A 23,668-nucleotide genomic window follows, 5' to 3' on the forward strand; every position below is an offset into this window, starting at 1 on the left:
TGGCAAAAGCTTAAAATCAGGCATAACTTGGATGTCATGCATATTGAGAAAAATGTTTGTGACAATATAGTTTCAACTCTCCTTCAAGATCCTAATAAGTCAAAGGATGACCTAAGGGCTCGTCAAGACTTAGCTGCATTGAATATACGAGAAGAGTTGCAAGAACAAGATGTTGGTCTTAAGAAAAAACATAAGCCTTCCTCTCATGTTACGATGTCGACAGAGCAATGCAGCAGATTTTGTGAGGTCCTTAAATCAGTAAAGTCACCAGATTGGGTATTCAGCTAATATCATCAAGATAATCGTTCAGGTGGCAGGAAGGAAACTCCTTTAGGCCTAAATACACAGCGATTAATCATGTTTTCTACATCGAATTACTCCCGGTTGCATTGCGTATAATATGACGCACCCATCGAATATTTATATGGAGTATTGCTGGTTCTTTTCAGGAAATTTGCTCAAAGTTAATATGATCTGAATGAAATTAAAAACTTGAAACAGAACTATCATAACTTTATGCCAATCTTGGATTTAATATTTCCTCCTTCTTTTTCCACGATCATCGTGGTCCATTTTGTTACTGCACATCTTAGCAGAGGCATCAGTTGCCCCCCGGGTCCTGTATCGTACCCGCTTGGATGTACCCAATCTGAGAGTTAGGAATTCACCTCATGGTGTATTAATTTCATATGTAATGTATACATCTTTTAATTGTCTATCCCTGAGTTGTAGTTCATAAAGTTTGGAGCTTATTGTAGAGTATTTGGGATTTATGAAGCGCCTCGTTCCAATCCCGACTCAGTCCCAGAGGGTTCTACTGGCTGAAGGCGGTAACGTGACCAACGAATGTCATACGTTTGCATCGACGTTACATGCGCAACTCCGTGATAACAGCTGACAAACCCCAACTAAGGAAAGAAACTCGTAAAATATCAAAAGATCTGACTTGGAGCAGTTCATGCATATGTATTGAATAATCTTGACATTTTCAACGATTATCGAAGGTCAATATATATTATATAGCTATGTTGACCTTGGATGAATTATACTTTCATTATACAATATACAACCATCATTCAATTGTTCTAATAGGCAACATCTGGAGAAGCTTCAACACTTGAAATATCAGCATGAATGCAGTACATGCTATTTCAAAAAAAACACCATCAAAGATTTTCCCGATTGTCAGAACCGATTAAGTAGCGTAGCACTATTATTTGTATTTTTCAATTTTAAATTTTTAATCAGACAAAGATAATTTTTAGTTCCAGTTGATGTTCGGTTAGGTTGAGAAGACGTTCTCGCTGGTGTCGTACTATCTAAGATATTTTAGTTCACCGTACAATGTCTGCTTACTATGAAGTAAGACGATATATCGTGAACACATCATTTAATGGATATACAGTTTAAAACAGTGGCGACCGATGATAAAAGGTAACACAACAATAGTGGGGTCCATGGGGTGTTTTGCTCAGGAAATGTTTTTCCAACGCATAAGAGGATCCAGAACCCAGTTGAAGCTGACATATATATTGACGGCCAGTTGGAAGATATTGTAAGAGGTGATTTACGGATATGGCAAACAAACTCAGCGTAAATATACAAGTAGGTTCGATGAGTCCTGCCAAACCGCGTAGGGAGCTCACTATGGGTTTACCACTTGTACATATCTCGACAAAGAGATTTACTAAGAGTGAGAAGTTCATATTCGCAGAACAGGCCGGACCAATCTTCTATGTAAAGACCCAATATGTTGCACATGATTGGGTCGTGTTGTATAAGGAGCCAAAGATCTATTGTCCCTTCCTAAATATAACGAATGATAGTGATGAGGCAACAACCAATTGGGTCATCTGAATGAAATTTGGCAAAACTTCTCTTTACCCTCCAGAACGTCATGCTTGATATGAAGACCAGAGATTCAGGCTTGACGAACCAGATTTTAAGCCAGTGAATAGAGGACCCGAGCCAGATGTGGCAAACAAGGTCAAGATATTGAGTGAGGCGAAAACAGAACAACATTGAAATATCCCCGAACAAACTAGATTACCTCGTTCAATACGAAAATAGCAACCCACGGAAGGTAATACATCTTTTAATAAGTCAATTCAGTAATCACATTGTGTTAATGATTATATTTAATTCACTAAAATAATAATTTTATTGATATAAGGTATTTCCTTGTTTGCATCTCCTAATTCAAATTGTACAGATGAAGAATACAAGGTTAATTGATCGATCGCGTGACGGTCAATGGTCTACCAGCCTAGGGTCAGAGCATCTTGATGAGGACATCGGGCATCACCTAGAGATATAGTTATGATTATCAATTATCTCTGGACAACTCAAAGTAATATGGTTTCCTCATAATTTGTACTCATTAAGTATTTTTTAACTGTGTAGATGATGTTGAATTATCAGGTCGTCTGCGGGACACCAACTCTAGCCGTTAATCGCTCATCATAGGTATTTATCGGATTATAATTCGCAATCATATTAAGTGTAGACCTCTACGCATTTTCAGATCCTATTGTCTGTTATTGAACACTTTTTTGTTTGCAATTAGATAATATTCCAGGCAGCAAATTACTCTTCACACCGACTCCAGTGATACACATCGCTCCCCCACTACAGTTTAATTGATCCTATCTTATTGACTATCTTATTTACTGATACTCAAAGTGTATGTTTACATTAAGGAATACCTCAAGATAACATAATCATAGTCAAAATATTTGGCATATCGTCAGGAAGTGGGTCCATTCGCCAATTATGTTCATATGTCAAATTATTTGGCACTAGCCGAACCTGCTTTAAATTAAATCTTGAGATACCTCAAGATACACATAGTAAGAAGGTTAATAGAAGATTATAAACTGTTTCCCTTTCAGATGAGCAAAAAGAAGATTCAGTCAGTCATTTGACAGAGTTTTTAAGACAAAATTATATTATAGTTGATCTTATCAATATGCTTCCAAGCCTCTGCATCAGCTGGATGTCTCAACTTACCATCTTCTATACGACCCTTTTTGTGCCACCTCATGCTCTTAGCGGTGTCTTTGTTCATATACAGACATTGCAATCTAGAAACTAATGGAAAATGGCGAAGCACCTTAGCTGGAATCTTGCTCTGCATGTACACTGACTCTGTTGTCCGCCTTGTTGAAGAGCGGGTGCGTTGTTTCCATCGAGATACTCCACATGTTGGACATTCCTGAAGTTCTTTATTATCCTTATAGTAGAGAATACAATCATTGGGACACGCATCAATCTTATTGTAATCAAGTCCCAAATCGGAAACAAGTTGCTTAGCCGCATAAGTTGTTTTAGGAATGCTACGATCTCCTCCTGGAACTACCTTCCGCAACAAATCAAGAAGCATTTCGAAATAAGTGTAGGATCTGAAATAGATACACTAGAACACTAGAAGAGGGGTAAATAGTGTTCTTTTAAAATATATGCAAAGTAGATTATAAATTGCAAAGAAAAATGGCATCTCAGAAATTCACAATCACAAACACAAAGTTTTATACTGGTTCCACCAACCCAGTGTACATCCAGTCCCCAAGCAAATCCCGCTTGAGATTTCCACTATGATTTTGAATAAACTTTACAAAATCAAAAGCAAACCTGACCAATTTGCAAGACCATACAAATTGCAACACCAATTGACAAGACCATGCCAATTGCCACCCAATCTCTAAACCAAGAGATCAACCCTCTCAAACCCGAGAGAAATCCTTTTTGAAGTAAGAACACAATTGATCCTATAAGCCTTGAATGTGTAGTGAAGTGTTGCAGTGGCTTAGGATTCTTTTAACTCTCTGAATATTGCCTATACAATCTCTAAGAATGATTGAAACCAAGGCAATATCAGAAACTCTCTTTTTCTAAACACTTAGCATGAAAATCTGAAAAATTAGAGAGTGAATATGCACAAAATGTTTGATCTTGTAAGTGCAAAACTTGGTTGTTGTTTTCTGATGTTTAAACCTATTTATAGCCTCTGAAATGACATAATTTTAAACCCAATTAACGTCCACAAAACGGCTATAAACAGTCACTTATTTAAAACCTAAAATCTGAAAAAACTGTATTTGTAGTCGACTACAAGTCATAGTAGTCGACTACACTGAGTCTAAATAGACTCTGTGAAGTCAAAAAATTGCTTAGTAGTCGACTACAAGGCATAGTAGTCGACTATACTGTAAACTCAGATTCTGGAATTTTTATGTTTAGTATTTTGACTATAACTTTCTCATCTGATATCGGAATGAGGTGATTTAAGATTTGTTGGAAAGCTCTTGAAGAGACCTACAACTTTGGTCTTTTGAGGTTTTCCAGATTCTAATTTCTAAGAGGTGTAAATGAAATATTTTAAGACTCACTTAATATCTATAAACTCTAATGGCTAACATAGGGGATTTCTATTGTTAACCAACACACTAAGCATGTGTTAGTGTGTTCTAACACTATGTGTGTGCATGTGTGTGAGTGATCAAGGCTTGTACAAATTTCTAAGCAAAGAAAATATAAAATTACATTTTGACAATAAAGTATATCTTCTTCTTTGCTTCATTTTGCCTTGAACTCATCTATGTCTTGAGTATCTCTTTGAATATAATTGTTGATATAGCTCTGATACTGCAAAACAAATGTTAGCACATAATACACACAACATATAATATTTGTTATCATCAAAACAAACTAATCTTGGGGTCAAGATTCCTAACAATAAGTATTTGCCATTCCACTGAGGTTCTTAATATGCAAGAGCTCCAACATAAATGAAAATCTAGAGTACTCGGTGCAACCCTCATACAGATCCTTTTCACTGTCCTCCAGTAGTTTCATTATACGATCCAAGTCCTCAGGAATATGAGCATCTCCAAAGCCTTCTGGGTCATCAACATCTTGAATCTCAGTTGCATCTTGGACATCATCTACGATATCATCTTCACTGTCATTGTTAATATCGTATTCGGTATGGCTAGGTCCACCTTCAGTTTGTAAATTTTCTGTATCATCTATATCAAGAGCATGACTGGCATCAACATGCACATCTGGTACTTCAATTTCAGTATGTCCTTCCCCGTGGTAGGACCAATATTTATATTCAGCATAAAACCCGGAGTTTGCTAAGTGACTTCGTATTTCATCTCTATTTTTCAGCTTCATATTCTTACATATATAACAGGGGCAGTACATTGCACCACTACTTAAATTATTTGGGTTCATTTCGGCATACTTTATGAAGGCTTCACATCCATCCCTATAACGTCGATCGCGAAACCGTTCAATCCTAGGGATATCTATCCATGACTTGTCTGGAATTTTCCTCATCTGTAGGTAATATCTAATTAGAAACTCTATTTGATAATAGATAGTATACCCATATATTTTATACTATTTTTAAACATACGTTGCAGCATTTAAGTCAGGCTCATTGAGTTATGTTTGAAACTTATTAAGGTAGCTTCAACTAATTAGCATCGTCTAACGGCTGTCATAGGAAGGCTTCTATCCCATTAAGAATATAGTAGTGCTTACATCCAACTTCATATACTTTGTATATTTTCATTTCCTGAAAATTTCGGCAGCACCTACCCGTTGTTCTCCCTGTACACTGTGCGGATGTTATTATGCGTATTGATAATATACCAAAACGCAGAACATACGCTTATTGTACACGGAGAACAACAGGTACGGGCTGCCAAAATTTTTAAGAAATGAAATCATACAAAGTATACAAAGTTGGATGTATGCACTATTATATTCCTAACCCGTCCGAGAAGGACAGATCCAATAATTACAAATTTATATACCAAATCTTTCCTAGTATAATATAAAATGAACGATCATTTTTGAGTAGAAAACTTTATCTCCTTCCCAAAAATTCGAGTCGTTTATCTTATATTATAACCTCAAAGAATTGGATGTAATTATTGGACGGGAGTCTAAAGATAACGTGATATTTTTTCACCTAAATTGGATATATAACACATTATTATATAATATTGTGTTATATATCACTCTATTCTTTTGAAAACATTTTCTTCTATAACTCACACTAAATTTAAAATATTGTTGTTAGCAAGACCACAAACATCGAAAACGGTCGGCACGCAAGCCATCGGCGGCCAGTAACATAAGGTTTGCTTTATTGACATCTCTGGTTGGAGTAAACAAGGTTCTAAATCTGTCTCATATCAATTTGCCCTTTCACATCACAAAAATATGTCCAGTACAAGAGTAAGCAGAAAACAAATATCATATATTGTGATATTTGAAGGACTTCGGAGCAACTCCAAAACTAATATGGAATTGTCAAAAGACTACTTGAGAGATTAATATACAAAAAATTTTAAAAATTTAAAAACAGCAATTTTCGAAGCCATACCTTGAACCCAATCAGAAATGGCAGCAGCTTGAGGAGAGCAACCCGAAGAGAGGAGGAAATAAGCTACAAAGGAGAAAAGCCTAGCTCAGATCTAGGGTTTCGTTGTACACGGGGAGAGAGAGGAGAAAGGGGGAGATCGAAACCCTAGCTCAGATCTAGGGTTTCGACGAGAGAGGAGAAGGGAAGAGGGGATCGGAGAGACAGAGGTTACCTACGTGCGTACGGTGAGTCAGAACTTGTTTCTCGGCGGCAGCGGGGTATCTCGCCGGCGACGATCCCCGAGAGAGTGGCTGAGATCGAAGGGGAAGCGACAGGGTTCGAAGGGCTGGGATCGGAGGGTTTAAACCCTAGCTCAGATCGAAGAGAAGGGGATCTGAAATTTTCGTGAGGGGATCGAAGAGAAGGGGATCTGAAATTGCTTGGATAGGGGATCGAAGAGAAGGGGGGAGATCTGAAATTTTCGTGAGGATTAAAAGGAAAAGGGGGATTTTTATTTTCTTTAGGTGAGTCCTACTATTCCAGACGGAAATATCCGTCTGTAATACTTCCTAGACGGATATTTCCGTCTGGAATAGTGGGACCCACGTTTTTTTGAAATTTAAATTCAAAAGAAATGTACAGTAGTTATTCTAGACGGAAATTTCCGTCTAGAATACTCTCTAGACGGAAATTTCCGTCTAGAATAAATTATTCCAGACGGAATAATGCAGACGAAAATTTTCCGTCGAGGCATTTGGTATCCTAGACGGAAAAATTTCCGTCTAGGATAATCCGTCTACAATAATCCAATTTTTACTAGTGTCATTTAGGAGTAAAATGTCAGAAAAAACCCCTTATCTTTGAATGATTATTTAAAAAACCCTCTTAACTTTCAAAATGTCAGAAAATCCCTTTTAGTATATGAATTATCACCCCCCCCCCCCCCGGTCAGATTTTTATTAAGAGAACCTCATTTAACATTAAGATTTTATCCAAAAAATTTATAAGAAAACCTCCTTTTAACTTTGAAATTTTATCCAAAATCTCCCTAAATTATGGGCCTTTTCTAATAAAATCTCAAACTCAAAGAAGGTTTTCTAATAACTCCTAAGCTTAAGAAATGTTTTTGATATTTTGGAAGATAACGGGGGGTTTAAAATAATCATTCAAAGTTAAGGGGGGTTTTAAAGATTTTTAGCTATCATTTAATGTGTATTTATAGTATTTCTAGTAAAATAACGCATGTACATAATGCATGCAATAAAAAAAGTATGTGTATCTATATCTTTTATGCATTTAAAATTTTATTTATTGTATCCTTCATTTAGTAAGAGGAATGAAGTTGAGTTTGAAATTTATATAATCATCATTTATGATATGCCACTACCTAGCTTGCATTTTGTTGCATTTTGATGTTTTTTAATTATATGATTTTTAAAACAAATCATACATAAATAATATTTAAATTTGTGAAGATGATAGTTGAAAGTAATAGAACCTTCTAGAAAGAGAGAAATGAAATTTAAAATTAAAATAAAATAGAGAAGAAGGAATTGACATTTCAAAGTAATGGGATATTCTAGAGAAGGGGGAGAAAGGGAGAAAGAGATTAAACCCGCAAATATTGACAAATGACCAAATTGCTCTCATCCGTTACTAAAATGACCATCTACTCTTTTGACAATTTGAAAGAACAATTACTTATTCCTCCACTTTTGCCTACGTTCACAATGTTTTTTATAGAGTAGCATTGATGCGGCGGAATAGGTGTTTCAAAGAAACAATCGAGAACTCAAATTGAGAAAAAACTATCGATAACTTTGAGAAAATATTATTAAGATTGTCCTTCTCTAAATACAAATCAAAGCCTTAAATAGAATGCATAATACTAAGAATAGGAAACTAACTTAGAGTGAAATTAGGAAACTTAGAAAATAATTCTAGAAAATAATAAAATAGAAAACCAATAATAAGAATGGGAAACTTGTTTTTATTAAACGTGTCCTGCATCAATCTCCTCCTCTTGAAGAAAACTCGTCATCGAGTTTCGTTGTTGTAAAGAAAACTCATCTGGTGGAAAGTACTCAAAGATATCCGCAACATTGAAGGTGTTAGTTGGAGATGTTCATTTCAGTTGGAAGATCAACTTTGTAAGCATTATCGCCAATCTTCTGGAGAATATGGAAAGGACCAATTTTCTTGTCCTTGGGTTTATTGTAAGTGTCGACTGGAAATCTATGCTTACGTAAATGCACCATTACCAAACCCCCCTTATTAAAACTCTTCTCACACCTATGTTTGTCTGTTGTGGATTTGTATCGAGAATTAGCCTCCTCGAGATTTTTCTTCACTTCATTATGGGACAACACTGAACGAAACGTATAACATCTCTCTTCAATTAAGGCCAATAAAATCGCTCCTCTACCAAGCTAATTGTCTTAGGCCAACATGTCCTCCAAATCCTCCAGTGTACAATTCTCGAATCAATTATTCACGCAAAGAAGATCGAGGAATACAGAGTTGTGTACCTCTAAACAAGAATCCATCTTGAGTGAGGAAGTCACTCATAAATTCCTTGTTGTTGCATTTCACCCATATATCATCAAAGTCGTCATCACTAGCATAAGTATCTTTAAAAGAATCAAAACCCACCACTTCTGTACTAATCGTAGCTAGTAAAGAGGCTTGTCGACTTAAGGCATCTGCTACTTTATTAGATTGACCAGATCTATGCTTGATGACATAGTTGAACTTCTATAAAAAAGCAATCCATCGAGCACGCGTTTTATTTATCATTTTTTGGGAGTTGATATACTTTAAATATTGATGATCCGTAAACAGTACGAACTACCGTTGAATCAAATAGTGCTCCCAATGTTTTAAAGCTCGAATAGAGACATAAAATTTGAGCTCATAAGTAGTTCATTTTTTGTCGAGGCTCTGCAACCTCCTCACTAAAAAAAACTCCATTAGGCATCCTTCTTGTGTTAGAACTATGCCAATTCCCATAACCGATGCATCACATTCAACCTCAAACACCTTGTCGAAGCTAGGAAGTGCCAGCGCAGGAGCAGAACACAACTTCTCTTTGATTACCTCAAAACTCCTTTCCTGCGTCCTTCCCAATTGAAACTGCCTTTTTTCAAGCACTCGGTAATGGTTGCCATGATAGTACTAAAACCTCAAATAAAACGCCTATAAAAAGTAGCTAAACCATGGAAGCTTTGTACTTTATGCACGGTTCACAGAGTTGGCCATTCTCGAATTGCCTTTACCTTGGCCTCATCAACCTGAATTCCATCTCTTTCCCACTATAAAGCCAAGAAATAGAAGCTGGTTAGTCATGAAAGTGCACTTTTTTAAGATTGATATATAGTTTATTAGCTTGCATAACTAGAAGAATCTCCCTGAGATGTGTCAAATGCTCATCCTCATCTCGACTATAAATAAGGGTATCATCAAAATAAACGACCACAAATTTCCTAATGAATGGACAAAGAACCTAATTCATCAAACACATGAAAGTACTAGGTGCGTTAGATAACTCAAATGGCATCACCTACCATTCATAGAGGTCATCCTTAGTCTTAAGGCTGTCTTCCACTTATCTCTAGGCCAAATACAGATTTGATAGTAGCCACTGTGCAAATCAAGTTTAGTGAACACCACAGCTCCCTCCAATCTATCAAGCATATCATTAAGTCGTGGAATAGGAGATCGGTACTTGGCAGTAATTTTATTGATTGCTCGACTGTCAACGCACATCCTCCAACTTCCATCATTCTTCGGGATAAGCATGGCAGGGATTGCACAAGGACTCATACTCTCCCTAATCAAACCTTTATCAAGCAACTCATTAACTTGCCTTTGCAATTCCTCATATTCAGTTGGGGTCATGCGATAATGTGGTAAATTGGGTAAGCTAGCTCCAGGTACTAGAGATAGTACCTTTTGAGCTAGAGGAGGGATTTCAACAATAGTCTCAGATTGACTTTTAACCGCCAATGCTACCACAAAACCCGGTTCTTTGACTTCAGCAAAGAAGGCTGAACCCATTATGTTGGTGAACACCGGCTTGTCTTCCTTAATAATTAAACTTTTGTTGTCAGACGGGCGAGATTGTGGCATCAAAACAATCTTCTTATCAAACCACCAAAAGACAAAAGTATTATCACGACCTTTATAAGTAACATCCACATCATAGTGCCACAGTCTCCTAAGAGCACATGACAAGCATCCATATCCACTACATCACATAAAATATCATCCTTGTAATATTTACCAACTGACAAAGGAACCTTGCAAGCTTCTAGAACTTGAACTTTAGGACCCTTCTCAATCCATGCAATTTTGTAAGCGAGGGATGCCTCTCAATTTTCAAATTGTGTGTCTTTACCAAAGCATTGGAGACCACATTCTCGCTACTGCCACTGTTAATAATCACGTTGCATACTTTATTTCTAATAGTGCATCGGGTTCGGAATATCTTGTATCGTTGCGAATCATCTTGTGTCTTTGGGGCTAGCAAAAGGTGTTAAACAATACAAGCTACCTCTTCTCCTTCGTCTCCCACTTCAATCATAGCTCCTTCATAAATATATTCTTCAAGTACATGCTCCTCGTCACCACCATCCTCCTCCACATAATTGACTGTTCGTCTGTTTGGGCAATTATTTGAAAGATGATCGTGTTGGTTGCATCATAAATATTTTCTAAGAGTAGGACACGCATAAGGATCATTAGTGGTTCGTTGTGGTTGCTGATATTGACCTTGAGTATTAGGTCTAATAGGGATTAAAGTTCCTCCTCGATCCTGCATCGAATTTTGAGTATTAGGGGCATCTTTATTGTTGCTTTTGTTGCTGGCCAAAGATGTGAACTCTTTTAGAGTAGAAAAAGCTTCTTGAGTTGGTCACCGAAAATTACTCGAAGTGCGCACGACAGACCTGTTGATTTGATTTTCCACTTTCCTCGCCAAATTAACTGCGTCAGTCATAGTCCAGACTCCTTGAAGAGCCAAACGGTGTTGAATAGTCAACTTTAAACTTCCAATATAACGAGCGATTAATTGATCTTCCGTCTCTGACAAATTGACTCGAGCATTTAATCGATAAAATTCCTCTGTGTACTCATTCACCGTGCGATTGGTTTGACGACAATTTTGGTATTGTTGGTATAGAAATTGTTCATAATCCGGAGGAAGAAAACGTTGTTGAAGTAACCTCTTCATCTTAGGCCAAGTATGAATACGTTGTTTTTCCTTGTCGTTGACGGTTATATTGAAGTTGTTCCCAGCAAGCAGAAGCTCCACCTTTCAATTTGTAGGCCACGAGTTTTACTTGTCGGTCTTCCACAATCTCTAAATAATAATAAAAAATTCTCGATGTTATGAATCCAATCGAGAAAATTCCAATGTGTAAACGCCCATCAAAGCACGACAAGTCCATCTTCATCTTAAATTGTTGACTATTTTGACCACAATTCATAGCCTGATGGTCAAATTGGAAACTATCTTCTTCCCCGGATGAATAATCCAACTCCCATTGCTATCAATGAGGAGGATTCATCTACTATGGTTGACAAAAAGCAACCCCACCTCGAAAAGGAGGAAAAATCGCGTCTTGCTCACCAAAGTCTCTCATAGCCGCTCGCCGGAATCTATCACTGCCGTTCAACCCGTCGTCGTTGCTGGACGGAATGCCCAACCGGATGTTTTCCTCGTCGTGCCTCCTGAAGACCCGTCGCTCTCCTCATACGAACACTTGCAGGGGGCGATTTTCGTGAAAATCGTGACTAACAATATGGGCTTCGCAATTCGCGCCGCCGCGCCCAGATTGGCTCCAATTTGGGGTCGCCGGGGGTCAACCGCACCCCTAAGGGCCGACGTGGGTTACCCAAGCCTGGGTTGTTGCGATTCAGGCCTAGGTCATCGAGATTATGGACCCTAGGATTCCACGCATCAAGATTTTCTTTCTCGGGGTTCTGCAGGCCGCCAATCACTTCGCCGCCGTCATCATCGGGGTCACCGTTCTTCGATCGGTCCCCTACCCAATCTGGTAGTCTCTCTCTTCTTCCATGCCTCACTTCGGCAGTCCACGCAACCATCATCTGCGTCAGATTGCGAAGTGTTTCATCAAAGCCATCGAGTCGTTGTTCGACTCTTTCGAGCCGCCGTTCGTCGTCGGCGAGTTGTTTCCCACTAGAACCGTCCTCAGCCATAAGGTCCAGGTGAAAATGCCAATTTGGTGCACCGGAATAGGTGTTTCAAAGAAACAATCGAGAACTCAAATTGAGAAAAAACTATCGCTAACTTTGAGAAAATATTATTAAGATTGTCCCTCTCTAAATACAAATCAAAGCCTTAAATAGAATGCATAATACTAAGAATAGGAAACTAACTTAGAGTGAATTTAGGCCAACTTTAAGGGATTTTCGCGTGAAACGATCCAAAGTTTTGTGGGGGTTCTGTGAAATTTTCCGGTTTTTTGTGTTACAATTAATAGGCCTGCGATGAGATCTCCTTACAGCCTGCAAGAACTCGGACCCAGTCCAGACAGTTACGGGACCATATAACGTCCCTCTCACTCATCTCTCGCTTTACTTGCTCTCTCTCTCTCTCTCTCTAACCGAGATCATCGTTTTCATCGATCGCGCTGCTCAAGATCTCTCAGAGCCTTCGTCCTCCTCCTCAATCTCCCCTCTTGCAATGGCGTCACCCGCTCTCGAAACCCTAGCTCTCCCCCGCTTTCACCCCAACCTCGCGATCGCCTCCTCTCCTCGATCCTCCCTCTCGATCCGCGGCGGCGAACTAGGTTTCGGTGAGAGATCTCTTCCCCTATTCACAGGACTTAGCGTTTCTCGCCGTTTCCAGAAGGTTCGATCAGCGGTGGCAGGTTCGACGGATCCGAAGCCCGATCGCCGTGGCTCGGTGATCTCCGAGGTTCAGGAGACTGCCGCCGAGGGTAATTTCTTTTGATCCGAATAATATGGCACTGCGATTGATGATTTTTTTAATATATTTCTTTCTTGAAATTATGATATGCTTGTGTTCAGATGTTTGAAAGTCAAATCGTTTAAGTTTAATGTTGATTCTTGGAATGCGTTTGAAATATTGATCTTACTTGCTAATTTCAAGATCTTGGGGTTACTATATTGTTACGATTTAGCTTCTTTCTTTTTCAGATATAGTTGCTGGTTGGCGTTGACCTGCTATATTATTAGCTGCATTTCCCCCCTTTCATAAGAGGGAACTCCGTATTTGAAGAAGAATGTCAAATTTTAATCTATTTGAGAGCATGTTAGAATCACACAAGGGTTTAGTTTGTATCTTGTTATGAACTCTCGCATCAGGATGAGTATTTGAGCTAGAGGAATAGTTATTTGCTCTCATTGCAAACCAGAACACAACAAAAGTTTTCTATTGGAATCGAGAGAAAAGAGAAGGAAATGTGTAATAGGCTACTGACGTACTATACGAAAGCTTAAAAAGTTACAAAATAATGATGAAAACCTTTACAAGTTAGGCTAGCAACATGGAGGCAAATGTAGGCAAGATCTTAAAAGGAGAGACATATCTGAGAGGGGATGAGCTCTAGAGGAGAATATCTGAAGAGGAAATAAAGAGGTGATAAAAGAGTTTGTGTATTCCCTGCCCTGGGACAGAAGATATTTTCTCTTTTTATAGTAGGGTCAGAACATTTGGAAAAAAAACATGCAGTTAGTGCATTTGTCATTTCCAAGTTTCTTCATCCACTGTTGGGCTAGTTGGATATGATCCTAGAGTACTTGTAGTGTAATGTCCTAGAATTGAGAGTTTCCTCATGGTAGGAGGCTTGAAAGTATAAGGGGTGCAAAATTGTAATGTGGATGGTTGGCTTGGCCATACTACTTAATTAAGTTTTGTTCTGATAGTTGTGTGCCTAGAAGTGTTATACCAATAAATGGTTCATCGAAGCCTTTACCTACCCCTTCCATTTTGTACTGTAAAAACAACTCAAGTAAGTTTCCGAAGTTCTATTGACCATTTAAAGTGGGTGGTTTGTCGAACTCATTGAAAGTGCACTTTGTATAGGGCCATGAAATCCTATAACAAAGCGCTGGGTAAGTGTCTTGATCGACAATGATCATGTTGGAGATGCTGTATAGTTTGCAAACTCCTTGCAATGAAGACTTGGATAATTTTAGTGGTCATGCCAGATGAAAAAGTGGGAAAAATTATATACACTTGGATAGAAAACCGTTCATCACAAAATATGATCGTATTATTATTTCTTTGCGGTATATCTTCTATGAAAACCTTCATTATATCTTTCTAAACGTGGATAGGATCCACAGGGGTTGGAGGAGCCCAGCTGGAGAAAATCATCTGAACTTTATGCATTTTATGCGTCTTGTATTCCTGAATGTTTTGTTGACTCGCTTACTCATTCCTAGCCAATAGAACACACATTTGAACATTTGTACAGTCCTTTTGGGCCCAAAATTGATGAGAATAGGCGTATCATTTTGCTTAAAATGACACTTTAGGAATCTGCTTATTGGCAAAAATTATAAACTTGTGAAAAACATTGGTGATGCTAGATTGATTTTCAAATTTTGAAAATTTGAAAATATTGTAAGTTTATGGAAATTATCGAAAATGAATTTTTTAAGATCTAATGTTTTTTTGAAAAATGTTGAACATCAGAAAATAATTGAGAAACATTACAAATCAATTTGAAATTTTTTATAAGATAAATAATTTTAAAAAAGCATTGCAAAATTACAATGAGAAGTTTTATTTGGCGGTAGATTGAGGGTGCTTTTGTTGGAAGTAAGTAACTCTACTCCTCATTGAGGCTCCTGTACACGTGTTGTACCCGTTTGTTGACTACCAATGTCCAATTCTGATGCTTCTTGCTGACTCCTTGAATATGTACATACATTTATTGAGATGTATACTCAATTGTGTAATCCATGTTTTAGTTTAAACACTCGTCATACACCTCTTGGACGTATATCTTACACTTCATATCCACTTTTCGAAAATCGGTAGACACGTGGCATGTTCGTTTCAACCCATTCTTAGTTTGGAAGTTTAATTTTCAAGGGTTGCTTAATAACTGAAGTAAATAAAAGCAAATTTTCTAATTTGTAATCTACAAAATTAGAACACAAAAATATTATAGGAAATTTAATTCTTGTATGAAAAAATAATATTGATTTGCATAAATTATTAATTTCAATACACATGTAGGTGTGTCCCCATATCCTAACTTTTACAAATTTTCCATACTTGTACCCATACCTATGAAACATAAGTTGTAAGAGAAGGGGGTGATTCTGGCAAGTGATTGATGCAAACAGGTGGAGTTTTGGTATATATGACTTTTTCCCTTTTGTTTTTAAATGTCTTTTATTTGATTAGGAATATGGGTAAAGGTTGGACTATTTCTGAAAGACCACTAGAGAGGGGGTGAATAGGGTTTATGCTAATCTAATCCGATATAATGCCAATTAAAAACTTATTTACTAATTATTCTAGCAAGTATGATATACAACAAGATATATGCAAGAATATTAAACTAATGGTGAGATAAACATGAGCAATAGCGATATAAAATGAAATAAATAATGAGCAAAAATAATACGTCAAAGCAAACTCAAACACAATATGATCACGGAGGTCGGTCCCCTTGACCTACGTCTCCGCTCCCTACTCGCAGGAAGAATCCACTATCACAACGGGTTTTCTACGTTCACCCAAGACGTTTACAACAACACAATCTCGATTTTCTAGCTCACCGAAAACTTTCACAATACACACTCTTGCAATCACACTCTATACCCTTTAAGTATTGGTCTCTAGCCCGTGTCCTCTTCCTCAAGTGCTCGGATTTATAACCTCTCTCTAGGTTTTACTACCGACGTCACTCCTCTTGGAATCGATCCCGTCTCTCACCACACACTCCTCTCGGTGTACAAGTGTAATACAATGTAATTCTCACAATTAAGCTCAACAACAAATGATTTGTTCTTTATAATAGATGAGAACACAATATAAGCCCACACTCAATGTTACAATCCCACAACCTCGATATACTATGTATGAAAATACTAGACGCTCAAATGGATGTGTGTAAACAATGAGTGAAAATGAGATATAAATATACTATGTATGAAAATACTAGACGCTCAAATGGATGTGTGTAAACAATGAGTGAAAATGAGATATAAACTCAATTAAAGTCTTTCTTATAGAAATGCAAATGGATGTGTGTAAACAATGAGTGAAAATGAGATATAAACTCAATTAAAGTCTTTCTTATAGAAATGAAAATCAAACGTATAAATAGCTAGAGATTGAGTTTAGAAAACTTCTCCAATGAAGACAAGAGAGAGATGAGATGAAAGCCCAAACAAAAATTGATGATCTCCTCTTGCTCTTGTGAAAACTTCTTCACAAATCAAACATGTAAACAAACTTTTAAAACCCTTAAACTCTTGTAAACTTGTTTTGAAACTTTCTTAAACATCCATATGAAACTATGAAAGTTAAGGGATTTTTATAGTCTATTAAACCAACCAAAACCCCCAAAAACCAACAAAAATAAAACTAGCCGTTTCTAGTCATTATAGGCTGAAAAGACCAAAATACCCCAAAATCCAGTATTCTGAAAATATACGTAGCTGGCTTTGTAAAATTAATTAAAAATAGTAAATTAACTCCAAAAATCATGAAATTTTGAGGGAAGGTTCTAGACATGTAGATGAACATGTTAGAGAATTTTTTTTTAAATATCACTTCCCATTTGTTAGAAATAAATGTTTTAAAATAGATATTCCAGATTCTGAAAACTATTGAAATACCTGATTTTGTAAAATCAAATTAACATAGTAAATCAACTCCAAAAATGATAAAATTTTGGGAAATGTTTGTAAACATGTAATAGAATATGTTATAAAAATAAATTTTCAAATTATATTTCCCATTTGTGAAATTTAATTTATTTTGTAAACTGTTCAAAAAGGCAAAAACGTTAAATACTTGATTTTGACAAAAACTATTTCAAACAAGTTTGCAAATCCTTTTGAATGGATTAATAGACTTAGGAAAAGATGTAAAATAGTTATATTTAGTCTATAATCCAAAAACATGATATTTTAACAAAAACGATGTATAATGCGATACGTGTATGAAATGAGCTTAAAGTATTAACACACAAATTAAACTCCTAAAACTAATATACCCAAGCTAAGAGATCTTCGATATGCTCGTCTTGGTAAACATGGATGAAGCTTGAACTTAAATCTTCGACTTGAATTGTGCATAGCTTCACTCCGGTATTCCTTCCATCCTCCAATGTATATAATTGTGTAGGCTCAATCCAACCAACCTCCGACATGGATATTTGTGTAGATTAACTAACAAAACAAATACAAACACTCGACATGCGTTGTTAGGAATTGTTTGTAATCATCAAAACAAGATTAGGAAGTAGGTTCATAAATATGAGACCTAACAAGGCTAACAATCTCCTCTTTTTGATAATGACAAACAATCTACACAAAGAGATATAAAATGTGCATGATACAAAAGAATATGTAAGTCATAAACATTATGCATAAAACCAAAGCTATACTCACAATGTTTTTCCCCTTTGTCAACATCAAAAATGGGGGAAACAACAAGAATAAAGAGAGCGAAAGCTCCCCCTATCATAAAGCATAGGTGAGTATTAAAAATGTAGGGAATAGCTCCCTTTATCAAAGTGGCTAAAAGCATATGAAAATATTCAAAAGTGAAAATCACAAAGACTTAAAAAATTCAAAAGTCAAATGTTTTGAAAAATTCATAAGTTATCATACATTCTATTTGGCATTTTGATTAAATCATGAGTAATTGAGAACACATAGGTATATTATCTTGAAAGTTATGTCTCAATACACAAACATAAAAACAATATATAGATTGACTTAAAAAATGTTTATATTCTCATTAAAAAAATTTAAAACACGTTTTCCAAAAAAACATGAAAAATAAAAACACAAAATCTTGATTTAAAAATCAAAAGGTTTTGGCACCTAAATACTCCTGGTGCCGAAAGATTTAGGGACATGACCTTTATCATTTAAGCTAAATGTCCTTAGATTATGATCTCATTTGGACGCATGTGGTGCACAAACACGGTCATAATAATAATTATGCAAATGACCCTTCCGATTGCAATACGTGCAATAAAAAGGGTGAAATGGTTTGTGTTGACCTTGTGGTTGTGCACGGGAAACATTTACAAACAAAAATGGTCTTTTAAAATTATTTTGCAAATGTGAAACATTATTAAACAAAGGTAGTCTACTTGGAACATTTTGCGAAATAAAAGCTTTTTGCAAATCAAAACAATATTTCACCAAATGACCAATTCTACCACAAAAATCATATTCAAACTTATGTGATCTTTTAGAAACATTTGGCAAATGTGAAACTTTTTTCAAATCAAAATAATATTTTGCCAAATGGTCAAAACGATCACAAAAATCACATTTAAACACATGAGCATATCTATGATGAATTTATGAGTATGTGCATGTGCATGTGATGATAAAACTTGATGGGATGCACAAGGATCAACATTTTTAGACTTGGTGGACTTTTGTGTATTATAACAAAATTTAGCAAAATTGTCTTTACGGCCGCAAATAGAACGCTTATATATTTTGTTATACATGTGTGCATAGTGAGTTTCTTGAAAGAATTTACATGGGACTTTGCACATAAGTCCATAAGCTTATTATGATTAACAATGCATGTTTTAAGGGTTGAATCTAAGATAGATATACGATCCTTAACATGATTCAACTCATCATTTTGCACAAAAGCATTGTTATTAGAAGTAGAACATATAAGTGTTAGCAAAAGAATTAACTTGATTTTTCATGTTCTCTACTTCTAATATGACATTATCCTTTTCATGAGTTAAACTAGCAACATTTGAACTTAGATGCTAGCAATTCATGATCGGATTTTAATTCTATATGCTTGCTTTTTAAATTATTAAAATTATGATGCATTTTTGTGTAGGCATGCATTAATCTTTTATATGCACATACGAGTTCATTGATAGATAAATCATCATCGGAATCGAACTCACTTATCACACTAGGGCTATCACCTAGTGACCGTGTGTATGATGATGATGCTCTAACCTTATTTGAAGTCGATTCCGCCAAAACGCGTTGAATCTCCTCCAAGTTTCCTTGACATGCTTCTATAAATTTTTATAATTTGTAAGCACTATCAAAATGAGCAAGCTTGTTAGATAAAGATGAATCAAAAAAAACATTGTATAAAAATTCTAACAAGAGCTTGTTCATGGTAAACATTTTATGATCATTTTGACTCCCCTTTGATTTCTCCGAAGTGGGTACAATATATATACACAATCAATTATTTTCCACAAATCAAAGTGTCTAGATCTAACAAATAATTTAAATCTAACACACCATTAAGCATAAGGAAAACCATCTAATCTAGGAGCAACATTAATGATATAACCTAAGCTAGGTACACCGTGCATATTCATAATGTGTTATGCAAGCAAAAAGAAATATCAAAACAAGATTAGCAACAATATGAAAGTTTGGATCTTTAACTCAAGACGGTTAAGCCACAAATCAAAGAGCATCAAGCTCTGATACCAATTGAAAGACCCATAGAGGAGGGAGGGGGTGAATAGGGTTTATGCTAATCTAATCTGATATAATACCAATTAAAAACTTATTTACTAATTATTCTAGCAAGTATGATATACAACAAGATATATGCAAGAATATTAAACTAAGGGTGAGATAAACATGAGCAATAGCGATATAAAATGAAATAAATAATGAGCAAAAATAATACGTCAAAACAAACTCAAACACACAATATGATCACGGAGTTCGGTCCCCTTGACCTACGTCTCCGCTCCCTACTCTCAGGAAGAATCCACTATCACAACGGGTTTTCTACATTCACCCAAAACGTTTACAACAACACGATCTCGATTTTCTAGCTCACCGAAATCTTTCATAATACACACTCTTGCAATCACACTCTATACCCTCTAAGTGTTGGTCTCTAGCCCGTGTCTTTTTCCTCAAGTGCTCGGATTTACAATCTCTTTCTAGGTTTTACTACCAATGTCACTCCTCTTGGAATCGATCCCGTCTCTCACCACACACTCCTCTCGGTGTACAAGTGTAATACAATGTAATTCTCACAATTAAGCTCAACAACAAATGATTTGTTCTCTATAATAGATGAGAACACAATGTAAGCCAACACTCAATGTTACAATCCCACAACCCCAATATACTATGTATGAAAATACTAGACGCTCAAATGGATGTGTGTAAACAATGAGTGAAAATGAGATATAAATATACTATGTATGAAAATACTAGACGCTCAAATGGATGTGTGTAAACAATGAGTGAAAATGAGATATAAACTCAATTAAAGTCTTTCTTATAGAAATACAAATGGATGTGTGTAAACAATGAGTGAAAATGAGATATAAACTCAATTAAAGTCTTTCTTATAGAAATAAAAATCAAACGTATAAATAGCTAGAGATTGAGTTTAGAAAATTTCTCCAATGAAGACAAGAGAGAGATGAGATGAAAGCCCAAACACAAATTGATGATCTCCTCTTGCTCTTGTGAAAACTTCTTCACAAATCAAACTTGTAAACGAACTTTTAAAACCCTTAAACTCTTGTAAACTTGTTTTAAAACTTTCTTAAACATCCATATGAAACTATGAAAGTTGAGGGATTTTTATAGCCTCTTAAACCAGCCAAAAACCAACAAAAATAAAACTAGCCGTTTCTAGCCGTTATAGGCTGAAAAGACCAAAATACCCCAAAATCCAGCATTCTGAAAATTTACGTATCTAGCTTTGCAAAATTAATTAAAAATAGTAAATTAACTTCAAAAATCATGAAATTTTGAGGAAATGTTCTAGACATGTAGATGAACATGTTAGAGATTTTTTTTAAAAAATATCACTTCCCATTTGTTAGAAATAATTGTTTTAAAACAGATATTCCAAATTCTGAAAACTGCTAAAATACCTGATTTTGTAAAATCAAATTGACATAGTAAATCAACTCCAAAAATGATAAAATTTTGGGAAATGTTTGTAAACATGTAATAGAATATGTTATAAAAAGAATTTCTCAAATTGCATTTCCCATTTATGAAATATAATTTATTTTGTAAACCGTTCAAAAAGGCAAAAACGTTAAATACTTGATTTTGACAAAAACTATTTCAAACAAGTTTGCAAATCCTTTTGAATGGATTAATAGACTTAGGAAAAGATGTAAAATAGTTATATTTAGTCTATAATCCAAAAACATGATATTTTAACAAAAACGATGTGTAGTGCGATAAATCCACAATTTGTGTGTACGTGTATGAAATGAGCTTAAAGTATTAACACATAAAGTAAACTCCTAAAACTAATTTACCCAAGCTAAGAGATCTTCGATATGCTCGTTTTGGTAAACATGGATGAAGCTTGAACTTGAATCTTCGACTTGAATTGTGCATAGCTTCACTCCGGTATTTCTTCCATCCTCCAATGTATATGATCGTGTAGGCTTAATGCAACCAACCTCCGACATGGATATTTGTGTAGATTAACTAACAAAACAAATGCAAACACTCGACACACGTTGTTAGGAATTGTTTATAATCATCAAAACAAGATTAAGGAGTAGGCTCATAAACATGAGACCTAACAAGGCTAACAATTTCAAATGGGCATTCGATATGTAAGATAGGTTGCTTCGAGTGGTTGTGGAGGAGGTTAAGAATGACAATAGGCAACCAAATGGAACAGTCAAAAAGCGGATAGTCCCGACAGAATTTCATCTCGGCCTTTGTTGATGGGTAGTGCTTGGAATCGTAGAGCCTGGTTTGAATCATTAATTTAGAGCAATACTGTTCAAACCTTGTGTGCGATAAAACTCACGGTTCAAGTGGGGGACAGTTCACCGCTTGAAATGGTGTATAAAGGTCTTCTGCTCTGTTTGTCCATCAACCAGGAATAACTTTAACGCATAATATCTGGTGGCTTTTGATTAATTCTAGATAAAAGAGGTCCCCAGAGTAAGCAATATATGCTTATTACTCATGCAAATATTTTGCATGATTTTGGATCATAGCACTCAGATTTAGCTTGCTTCTAGTATCCATATTTTAATTTGCATTATCAACATTGTCAAATAATACTTTTCAAAGAGTTGTTTGCATCTAATGTTTATATGTATATCAACCCGTCTAAAGACGCTAAACTCATTATTTTATTGTTACAGTTCCAGATGTAACGAAAGAAACATGGCAGTCGCATGTCATAGAATGTGCAAAGCCAGTGCTTGTAGAGTTCTGGGCGCCATGGTGTGGACCCTGCCGAACAATCCACCCCGTCTTTGCCAAACTGGCTAAGAAGTACGAAGAAAAATTAGACTGCTACAAGATCAACACTGATGAGTACCCAGAATTAACGTCCCAGTATACAGTAAGAAGCATCCCGACAATCATAATGTTCAAGAATGGTGAGAAAAAGGATGCAATCATCGGTGCCGTACCTGAAACTAGATTGGTGTCTATCATTGATAAATTCCTAGGGAGATAAGCCAGATCTCTTCACTATGTTTGTGCATCTTTAGGTTTCCTGTACTGTTGATAGAAGCCCCCTCCCCCAACCCCCCAAAAAAAAACCCACCCCTCCAATTGTGTGTACAGTTCTGGTGTCTAGATTTGCTATTTTTTTCCTGCATGCTTATTTGTTCACGAAATAGACTGGGTTCTCCAAATTTAGATTCCCTCTACTGTCAATAGAACTCTCGCTAGTTCTGTGTACAGCTCTGGTGTCTGGAATTGCTATTATCTTCCTGCAGTTGTTATTGTTGTAGATAGTTGGATCTATGAGTTAGTGTTTGTGTCAGAAATTGAAAAAAAAACCCTGATTTTTAGTGGAATAATTTTGGAGTTTTGGTTCCAAATATTTATTTTCCTTCACACATGTTACAATATATTCTTTTTCTTGATAGTTAGTTTTAGTTTATAGTCCCTGAAGCTTTGTGCAATGCAAAAGGTAATTTGTGTTGTTTGAGGGGTTGCTCTTGCTATTTTAGGGTTTTTTTTTTGGGCAACTTTTGAATGCAATGTACAAGTAGAATTATAAAGCCTATCCTGCTGATCAATAAGCTGATATGGTTTGAAAGGGTTGCTTTCAAGTAAATTTATAACCCGTGTGAT

General features: G+C 36.0%; 1 protein-coding gene across 1 annotated transcript; it reads left to right on the forward strand.

The window, feature by feature from the left end:
- LOC109819902 (thioredoxin M1, chloroplastic-like) lies at window positions 12,909-23,428 on the forward strand. The gene is made up of 2 exons (XM_020385874.1): window positions 12,909-13,341; window positions 22,723-23,428. Exons 1-2 carry the CDS (start codon window positions 13,086-13,088, stop codon window positions 23,040-23,042), a joined length of 576 nt encoding a protein of 191 aa, XP_020241463.1. The 5' UTR covers window positions 12,909-13,085; the 3' UTR covers window positions 23,043-23,428.

This window comes from Asparagus officinalis, chromosome 1, assembly GCF_001876935.1.
Source record: "Asparagus officinalis chromosome 1, Aspof.V1, whole genome shotgun sequence".
Taxonomy (NCBI): Eukaryota; Viridiplantae; Streptophyta; class Magnoliopsida; order Asparagales; family Asparagaceae; genus Asparagus; species Asparagus officinalis.